At 42.6% G+C, this 10,740-nt stretch overlaps 1 protein-coding gene across 1 annotated transcript in view; it reads right to left on the bottom strand.

Moving 5' to 3' along the window:
• LOC119423178 (TBC1 domain family member 24) overlaps positions 1 to 6,687 on the bottom strand; it is a 31,786-nt gene extending 25,099 nt beyond the window's left edge. Inside the window, exons 1-4 of the mRNA XM_037690588.1 lie at positions 6,488 to 6,687; positions 6,182 to 6,363; positions 5,826 to 6,087; positions 5,636 to 5,749 (exon numbers count right to left, since the gene is read on the bottom strand). Coding sequence (XP_037546516.1) covers positions 5,636 to 5,749; positions 5,826 to 6,087; positions 6,182 to 6,363; positions 6,488 to 6,687 — 758 coding nt within the window. The remainder of the gene's footprint in view (positions 1 to 5,635; positions 5,750 to 5,825; positions 6,088 to 6,181; positions 6,364 to 6,487) is intronic.
• Positions 6,688 to 10,740: the final 4,053 nt, after the last annotated feature.

Genomic DNA, 10,740 nt, shown 5'->3' with positions numbered 1-10,740 from the left:
TGCATAACGGGATAAACCCATCAGCGACAGCCTTAAAGGGCGAAGCCTATATGACATAGAACTCTACCAACAAGCACAATTAAAACATGATTACATATGCATTTGACGTCGAGGTGTTGAGATTAGTCTATGAGTGCTTTTCAGATCAGCCACAATTTCTGAAGATGTTGTTTCAGCCAGCAGTTCTGATAAGCTTGCACAAAAAGTTCTCCGGTGGGGAGGGTGTGTGTGCAATAGATGAAGCTTTTGTCCTTGGTTACTCGTGACCCAGGAGAAATTTGATAGTCGGCCCATTCCAAGGCCGTCAGGAGTCAGATTCAGATAAGCTTGATTGTTGTTTTTCTTCAGGCAGACAGATTACTTTTTTCTTTAGTCTTGAATCCATCTGGACGTTTTGGTTTCGAAATAGCCTAATTGTGGGATTCCATTCCACTGATCCATGCTATGAGTCGCCCTCAAGGTCGAACCCACCACGCTGACGAGCCCCAGAAGCCGCAGGTTGCCTGCGATTCTCATAAATCGTCTCCACCTTACGGTTTAGCTCATAAAGCAGATGATTTAGAGTTCCTACAGCACAGACAAAACCTTCACACTGACTTGGAAGCTTTGCCATGGCCGAAACTGCTGCCAATGTCTTCTTGAGAAGTCGATAAAACAGAGCCCCGCCGATGCCAAAAAGCAGAGTCCCTGCTATCATAATTCCAAATATGTAAACGTCTTCAACATCCTCCTGAGACAGGACTGAGAGGAACATTAGCTGCCACACTGCCCACGGATCCATGCCGTACCCCACAGCGTGCATCTCAACTGGACACACCGGTTCTCCAGGACCTTGTCGTTTAGATGAAAAAATCTTATCAATAGAGTTGAACGTCCAGGATACCAGATCCATAATCTTAATTTACATTTGGGAGATGTGAACCAGGCACTTCAGATACACAGAGATCAGAGCAGGAGGAAGGAAAAATGGGGGAGGAAAGACAGAAGCAGCCACCTCGATCAGAGCCAGGAAGGAAAATAACAAAAAATCCTGAAAGAAAATATGCATTATTTCTACAAACCAAATACTAGCTTTAAAAAAATTGACATTGGTCTAATTCAAATTATCTAATAATTTATGCAACTTTGCCCCGTATTTGCAAAAGCAGGGCTGGACCGTACTATGGCTCTGGCAGTCTGGCCAGGCGAGTCACACCTTTAAATCCTTAGTCAGTGACAGAGAGAGCACAGAGAAAAATGAGACAGAACGTTCAATAACTGCTGAGTAGATATTTCACCTATGTTTAAAGCCATTGAAAATATTTGTATATTTTTTATTTCTGGTATAACTACATTGTAAGTAATATGAGGTTATAATCCTCCTTTACACTTTACAACATGACCAAATAACCCTTTGTTCATTATGTCACGGCTTTGACATTTACATGGACAGTTTGAATTTTTGTGTTGACTAAATCCTAAAAATTTCATAGTAGTTTATACAAATGGCATTTTAATGATTTTATGTTGACATAGTTTTTTTTTGAACACCTAGTTTGCCCTGTAACACTAAACATGTTGTGTCAAACAACACGTTGCACATGAACCGTTGCTGGTAAACGGACCACAGACAGATTCTGTTATCAGCATAAATAACCACAGACTTACTTCTTTAAAGTCAGTATCTCACAGGGTTGCAATTGTTGGGTACTATTTAAAGACAAAACTGTGAGGAAAAATGATAAATTTTAACTTAGAATGTCATGTTTGTGTACATTTACAATGTTTTCGAGTATGGTGTTTAATTTTTAGCTTTGTAATTTAGTCACGAAGTGTCTGAAATTACATTTCAGCCATGCCTCAATTTGAAGTTTGCTCACAATGCTTTATTTTTATTGTTTCAAATCAGTCACAGTTTGGTTTCATAGGGTGCCAACTTCTCCCAGATATCTCATATTTCTCTCACTTTCTGATTTGTTCAACAAAACGGATAATGGTTCTAGATCCCTACAACACACATCTGTGATCTTTTTGATTCTTTGTTTTGAAGATTTTTCAAGCATGTTCAAAAATCTAGTGACATGAGGGTGAGGCCCAGTGGTTCATGCAAGAAAATTGAGATCCCCCAACAAACGTTTCCAGCCATTTTGGAAACTCCCCATGAGTGCTGTTCACAATTACCAACAGTCACAGCCCAGCAATATACATGCTTAATTAAAGCCTGACCCATCAAAAAATAGTCAGAAAATTCAAATTTTTTAGAATTTAGATATTTATTAAGCTTTGAAACATGGTCCAAAAAAAAAAAATTGCTATATCATTTTATTTATGATATAATTTTTGTATCACATTTGATACGGCAGGTTTTTCCTAGAATTTTTGCTCACAACAATGTGAGTTGTAAATACAAAAACAATTTTTGCCCACAACATTTAGAAAGTATTGAACACTTAGGCAATGTTTCTGTTAGGTTTTTTTCACATACAACTTTTTATAGCCATTTATTTCACAGCGTGGTAGGCACCAAAACAGTTTCTGTCCTTGTTCAGGCAAAGATATACCTTACACTTTTTACAGTAGACATGTGAAAAGTGATTGCCAGTGCAATGCTTGCATCTTTGTCGGGTTTCCCATGTTGGAAAATGATCAATGCCATTGTTTCTCACATCAAGAGGCACGCTGCAGCTTGGTCTTTTACGGGGTGGTGTTGGAGTTGCTTCTGGAGAGGAAAGTGGTCTATCACACTTGATTTTGACCTTTCCTGCACTTGTGAGAGAAGTGCCAAACGAAGCCTGAAACCTTCGCAGAGCCATGGGTTTTTTTGGGGTTGTAGCTTCAGCTGATCTCTTCTGTAGAGGTTCCAAGCATTGATGATGGCTACTGTAACAGTATGCCACCAGATGTACATGTACTATCTTCAGGATCTGAAGCTGAACTTGTAAAGTGCAGAAAGCAAATCAAGGAGATCAACACCTCCAATGAACTTGTTATATGTTTCAACAATGGCTGGTCTGGGAACCATTATATGAGTTTTGGATTTGCGATCCCAACGTTTCACATTTCCCACTGGTTCAATGCCAACAAATGAGGAAATCAGGTTCACTGCTTTGTTGTCATACCATCTCACAATTATGTTGTTGTCCTGGTTCACTCTGAAGTCCATTGACCCTCTTCCACTCTTCTTTAATTCTTTTTCATCCCTCATGATGCAATCTTTCATCCTGTTCATGCGGATTGTGCCAACGTAATGGATTCCTCTCTCTATTAGGTGTTGGACCAGGGGAACTGATGTAAAGTAGTTATCGGCAAAGACCTTGTGATTCCTTCCTGCTGGAAGTGTAGATGTCATTTTCAGCACAACTTCTCCTGTAACACCAACATCAGACTTTTCCCTGGTTGGATTTTCTACACCTTGGCAAATATCAAAGTCATAAAGAAAGCCACTTTGTCCAGCACGTCCCCGCAACTTGAAACCCCATTTGTGAGGTTTTGCAGGCATGTAGACGCGTAGATGAGACTTTCCCTTGAACGGTACCATAATTTCATCAACAGCATGGCATTCTTCAGGCAGAATGCAGAGAAACTGTTCTTGTAGTTTTTGCAACCACGGTCTGAGCTTCCACAGTTTGTCTTTTTTTGCATCATCAGATGCACTGAAATTGCCCTGAAAGTGAATTAGGGTCAGCAATTTCAGAAACCGATCTCTAGACATCACATCACAAACTGCAGGAAGCTTTGTTTCCATCTCCCAACAGGCTCTCACACAGGACATCTGTACGAGCCCCATATGCAAATACATGCTTAGAACCTGCTCCAGCTCTTTTGCAGTTGTGTTTATTGACTTGCCCTCTTTTAGAACACTATACATGTTTGTTTGTTCTGCAATCTCCTGGAGCATTTCGTCTGTGACAAATTGCTTGAAGTACATGTATGGTGTCATGTCACACCTGTTATCTGTGCCTTCCTCAAGACTGACAATGAAATCGACAGATGGAGCTTGATATTTTATTTTTCTCCATTTGTATTCTTTCCTTTTTGTATTGGCCTTTCCTGATTCATTTCTGACTGTGTCCAGTGTTGTTGTTGGGACCTCAGCTTCCATGCTTGTCTGGGCTACACTTTGATCCTGATGTTCTTCCTCGTCACTGCTATCTGAACTTCCTTCATCTTGCACAGCCTGGGGAGTCCAGTCCTCATCATCATCCTCATCATCTTCTCCTAGCTGCTCTAAGTCACTTGAATTCCCATCTACTACCATGTTGATGACATTTTCAATGTACTTTCTTTTTCTCTCCTCTTCCTCTAACCAGTTTGACATCTAAAGTACACAAAAAACTGGTCAATACACCATAAAGATGAAAATAACTAAGACTATTGTAGAATATTTGTTATAGTGAAATAACCAAAAAAATTTATTTTTGAAATTGCATTTAATGATAATATATAAACAAAATAGTTTGTGGCTGTATTGTGGCAGGCATGACATAGATTACTTTACAAAAAAGTTACATGACTGTTCAGTGATGAAGCACCTTATATACCTGCAGTACCAAATATGATACACACATTTTAACACGATTTAACTGCAATAAAATGAATACATTTTTAGGTAATTGTGCACTGTTTCAAAACATAAAGCATTAATTTAAAAAAGTGAATAACAATTTATATGTTATTCTTACCGTAACTTCTCTAAAACTGGCAAAGAATTTCCAGAAAAAAACGTGTGACGACACTCATCGGAGAAGACATTTTGAAAAAAAGAAAAAAAGCCGTTTCACTGTCTGCAGTGCAATGATACTCCAGCAGAGGGCAGTGTACATGTCTCAAATTATATACAATAGGTTGTTAGGGTGAATTTTGATCATGTTGAAAAGAAATACGTCACGGAAATTTATGTAGCAAATATGATACAAATGGCGATAAAGGGTTTTAACCACCTAATATAAAAGTGGGAGTGGTGTAAAAGTTTATTAAACAGTTTGCAAAAACCACTTTGACACATTTGAGTCTGAAGTTGTTTTAAAACAACATATTTCTTTTACTAGCTGTTAGCTTGTATTCCATAAGAAAACATTTTCCTGAAATAAACTGATGACACTCTGAAATATTTCTACTGCATATATGATAATATTACTGATGACAACTACACAGAACACACTTAAAAATTCCAAACTATGCTTTTAAGCTGACACCATTAATTTTTTCAAAATATGCTTTTAAGTTAACACCATTAGCTTGGTAATGCTAATTGAAATACTTCCTGTATCTACCGACCCAAGTCCCTCCATTATTGTTTCATTTTGTAAAAATGGCTGCATTAAAATGGTATATTACATATTATACACTTTTATTGCAACATAAAACATACATTTTAAATTCCAGAGTGGTCATCTTCTATGGTGAAAACACTCATATCAGGAAAATCTAAAGACTATAACTCTAGGAGCAAAGTTAGACTTCAAAGGATTTCTGCTGCATGAAAAATATATCCAATAACAAACCAGGCCAGAGAATATTTGCTTTGTTTTGTTTTTTTGAATGTCCAGAGGACCAGATTTAACTTTTTTAGATTTTTCTACCTGGATTATTGAGCATGCATCAGGACATGACTAAACTGTTTTTAATTTCGGTAAAACAGTCATCCTGCAAGTACCTTGGTATTTCTCCATCCTCCATGTACTCTGGGACTGGGTGGGTGCTAAGTTTCTGTTCTCCAAAAAGTTTCTTGGCCAAATCATAAAACACATCTCTGTCTGGTGAGATGGTCCTGCAACAGATGAACATCCACAGTCAGAAAGTCTGGCTAAGTTGGTTCAAATGAAAACTTTTGTAAGGGTCTTAACCTAGAGTTGATGTTGTGGATGATGTGATAATACGCCTTGGCCCTCAGAGTGTGCGGCATGGCCCAGAATCCGTCTCGACCCATGGTTTTAAGCTGCTGGTGCTCGCTCTTTAGGATCTGCTCATATTTACTTGCAGCTTCAGGATCGATCTTCTCCCAGTCCACAAACTGTCCGTACTTCATCCCCGAGCTGGAGCAGATCTCCCAGTTGTCCAACTCAGAGATGGTCATCATAGACACTGACCTGGCATTGCCTTTACTGCCTAAGAAAGATACACACATAGCCACCTTTAGTGTGCACCTCCGTTTGTTTTGATTGTAGAATTAAAATTCCTTTGTAATATGCTGTTGCAATACCACTGAGCTTGTTTGGTTTGGACTTCTTAGGGGAAATTTTAGCACTGGATTGATCCCCAGCATTATTCTCCTTTTTGGACATTTGATGTTTCAGTTGGGAGCTTGCTCTCTGTCTTAGAGGACTGAACCTCGAAAAGTTCCCCACGTCAATATCAGATGATGACTCATAACTGTAAAATGACCTGAAAAAGATAAGATCCCGTGTAGAATATGCAACCAGCATTGATATTAGTTATTTGTCATGTTGGCTAAGCATTGCCATAATCTTTGTTGGCCAATGAAACAGCCTTGAAAAGAAAATCTTACCTTGAGCGAGGTCTTAGAATGGTTTCTACTGTCTGTACTGGCATACCATAGCCTCTACTATCCTCTAGGCTGTCATAGGAGCGAGACCTTTGTCTTCTTCCTGTTACCATGGGGCTCAGGTCTTGGTCAGAGGACACGTGGGATATTAAGTTCAAGTTTCCACAGTTGGAGAACTTCAGTGTCCTTGAAATGTGAATCATTTCCAAGTCCTGTTGTTTGAAGACGAGACATCTGGAGCGTAACGTTTCTTCCTACTGAAGACACATTCAGTAGTTCAGGGCTTTATATAAGTCTTCTGAGGTCATGTGACTGATGGGCGGTTTGTTTGGGGTAATTAAAGTACAGAAAAAGAGAAAGTTCCATTGATTTTCCTATTTTTGACTTTCACAACTTACTGTTTCTAAGAAGGTATCATAAAGCATCGGACAGGGCCACCATCATCCAGCACGCAAAGAGAAAACAACAATGTGGCATCAAAATATCTGGAAAATTAGGTAAATACAGGCAATTTTTAATGATCAGCTGTTCTCTTCAAAACAAACCTTTTACATTAGCCATCATAAATTGATGCATCTTTAAGAATTAGTTTTGTTTAGATTATTAAACAATCATGATTGTGGTTGCTCATGTAGGTTTCTTGGTGCATAATTTCAGGTTTGTTGGTTTGTTTCTGATTCAGGTTTTCACTTACATGCCTTTGTGTTTTGTGTACTCAGTTACCCTTTCCCTCATTAGCTTGTCTGTATTTGCTTGTCTTTTAAAAAAACCTATAGTCTTTGGGTTTGATAAGCTGGATACTTGATATGAGACAGTCCATGTGCATGTTGGATTTTATTTTTTCATGTCATCCTGCTTTTGCTGCAAATCTGGCTTAATACACTCAAAAGGACGTTAATTTCATCATTTGCTCATTATGGTGAAAGACTGCTATCAATATTTTTAATGTTATTGTCAATGTTTTTGCCTGTATATGCGTGTGTGTGTGTGTGTTCATCTGCTTCTCTGTTAGCAATATATCTCATGAAGTACTTGACAGTTTTTAATTAAACTTGCAGAGTGTAATCATTGAATATACATCTACAGATGATTAAGTTTTGGAGTCAGCTCAATATGACTATTACAACAAAGTGACCTTAAAAACACAAGCCTGGCTATCACTTAGACGGTTTGACATATATTGATTAAAAAAGCTGTGTGGTAGTAACTGAGACTGACTGCTAACACAAATTGTGTGTCAACAGGTTGTTAAAGCTATGTTTAAACTCTTCAATTAGGTATTTTGAGTCCATTCTGTTTGTCTATTAGCAAAATATTTCACGAACATTTAAACACTTTAATAAAACTTTATGATGTATATTTATTACTGATTTAACTTTTGGAGTAAACCAAATTCAGAATTGTTAATACAGCTAAGCAACATTAATCACCACAAATATGGCTTGCATTTGGTCAGTTTTACTGTCATACAGCTAAAATTTGAGTTCTATTTCGTATAGGCTTCGCCCTTTAAGAGCTGTCGCTAGTGGGTTTATCCCGTCATGTGAAGCATCGCACTGAAAAGTTTAGTTTGCTGTGTGGGCCCCACCCGGTTCGTATTAATTACGTTAAGAGCGGGTAATCGGCTCCCATTTTTCTTCAGCAAGCTAATAGCACTGTCAGAAGAACGAAGAAGGGAAGTTGTCTAGCTTGACCAACCTTTGTTAAGACTGCCTGTGGCCCCGCCACGTCAACCTCCAGCCGTCCCGGTGAGTTCTCCTCCTCGAGGAGAAGCAGACGAGCAGTCTTGTTTCAAGGTAAGTACCGAGGAGTATTTCTCAGTGGCGGGTCACTACACGCTGGACGACGCCATCTTGTAATTTTCCTTTTATCGCCGACTCTCGGAGCAAATCGGATGCTTCCTCTGGGACAGGCGACGTCAGCAGCAGCCCCCCGCTGCTCACTCCCTCCTGGAGAGCGTAGTGTCAGAACGAGGGGGGCTGAGCGAATGCTCACCCCTCCCCGGACCTTTTTTGCATTGGCGACCACACTGCACCCAGCCGAAGGGACTTTTTCCGTCCCTCTTCTTTCCCCGCCCAGATCGGATGATCTAGCGGGAAGGTTTCTGGGCTCCACCCCGGCTCGCCGCCCTGATCCCATCTGGCCTCGTTTCCCAGCAGTGACGTCCAACTGGAACGAGGCCGTAGCCGGTCCTGGTAGAATGAGGGTGCCGGTTCCCACATTCGCACCTATCACCAGAGTGGAGGGTTTCACCAAGCGGAAATTCCCTCGGTGCCCCCAAAGAGCCGAGCCTGGCAGAGGCTTTCGGAGCAAAGATGTCCAGGTTGGACCAGCGTCCTGCGCCTCCGGGTAAGCATGACCAGACAGTGACGTCGCTCTCCAACCGAGCTCACCAGTGTGTGTTCCAGGTGGCCGCAGTGAACAATACGTTACACTGCTGGCGTACAACATTCAAGAGGTTGGAGTAGACGTAGCGCTCCCTCTGCAAGGCAGCTGACGTCATCCTCAACCTATGCGCCTCTTTTGTTGTCTGCCGGTCTCGCATCGCAGCCCGGAGGATGAGGTTTTCTAGAGGACATGGTTTTCCAGAGGTCCACCTGGCTCGTCACTCCACTTCCCTTTCGGAGGAGCTGCAGAAGTTTTTTTTGTTGGAGGGCCCCATCAGCGACGGACATGCTGCTCGGGACCATTTTCAAGACACCATGGCTGCAGCAGCATCTTCCCGCTCCACTACGCCGCCAGCCCCACCCGTCAGACATCAGCCTTTCTCATCCCGGCAACCGGAGGTTCAGCGTTTCCCTGAGATCGCCAACAGGCGGCACCCTGGGACAACAAACCGCAGAGCTCACGGGGGGGAGAAGATTCAAATGATGATTTGCGGAGGATGCGTGTAAAGACGACACGAGTTTTGAAATAAAACATCATTTAAAAATTTAAGTGTCTGATTTAGCCAGTCCTGTCAGCTCGGATGACCTCACAGCGGCTCCTTCACATATCCTCCACACAAAACGAGCCGGTGGCTTTTAAAAAAGGTTTTTCAGAATCACCACTGCTCCAAATAAACACGAGACGCTTGCATGACGCAACAGTCGAGAGCGAATGTGGTCCGCAGAACGAGTCCAGTGGATTAACTCGTTTTCAGCCTGAGTTTCACGCTTCTCACTTCAACAGTGTCAAACGCGCGCTCCCGCGACGCCAGCAGCCTCACTCAAACGGCGCTTCGTTGATGAAGGCGCGCACACCGCTCCCCAGCACTCGCTGGCTCGTATCAGCATAAATGTGAGACTGCAGAACGAGCCCAGTGAGAAATCTCGCTCTCAGCAGGAGCGGCACGTGTCTCACCGCAACGGTGTCAAACGAGTGCTTCGGCGACGCCAACAGCCTTCACTCAAACGGCGCTGCGTTGATGAAGGCGCGCACACCGCTCCCCAGCGCTAGCCGGCTCGCATCAGCATTAAGGTGAAACCACAGAACGAGTCCAGTGAGAACCTCGCTCTCAGCAGGAGCGGCACGCGTCTCACCACAGCGGCGTCAAACGCGCGCTCCCACGGCGCCTGCAGTTTTCACTCAAACGGCGCGGCGTTGATGAAGGTGCGCACACTGCTTCCCAGCGCTCACCGGTTCGCATCAGCATGCCTCTCCTCAACACACACCGGTCCACATCAACATGAATGTGAACCCGCAGCCTGAGTGTGGCACAGAGGCACGCTCAGAGCCCTTTCGAGGAAGCCTCGCCTTGGGTCTCGCGGAACACACTTCCGCGATGCATGACGACGGTTGGGGCGGTAGACTGACTGACAACCGTAAGAAGCATGACGCACCACCTAAACGCACGCCCACTCCACGAACGTCGCGCGGAGTGGCTGCGAACATGCTCGCCAGACAGATGGATGGCCAAGCTGATAAGCAGGGGTTACACACTGCAATCCGCAGCTCGACCCACTCCGTTCGGAGGAGTTTTAGATACAGTCCTGTCATCACCAGACCAGGTCTCATCCCTAAATGCAGAAGTCCAGGAACTTTTGGTTAAAGAGGTAATTTTCCAGGGTTCCCGACGGAGAGGAAAACACAGTTTTTTATTCACGTTACTTCCTGGTTCCAAAACGGACCGGAGGAACGAGACCGATTTTGGACCTGTCAATTTTCAACAAGGCGATCGTGGGCAGACCATTTCACATGTTGACAACGGGAAGCAGCGGCACAGGCTTAGGTGTTGACGTCACACCTGCTAATTCTGGGCTTCGCCATAAATTGGA

Source organism: Nematolebias whitei, chromosome 16 (genome assembly GCF_014905685.2).
Source record: "Nematolebias whitei isolate Nwh7 chromosome 16, NemWhi1, whole genome shotgun sequence".
In the NCBI taxonomy this organism is placed as follows: domain Eukaryota; kingdom Metazoa; phylum Chordata; class Actinopteri; order Cyprinodontiformes; family Rivulidae; genus Nematolebias; species Nematolebias whitei.
The sequence above is the reverse complement of the archived record's forward strand: the minus strand, read 5'-3'. Positions and strand labels throughout refer to the sequence as shown.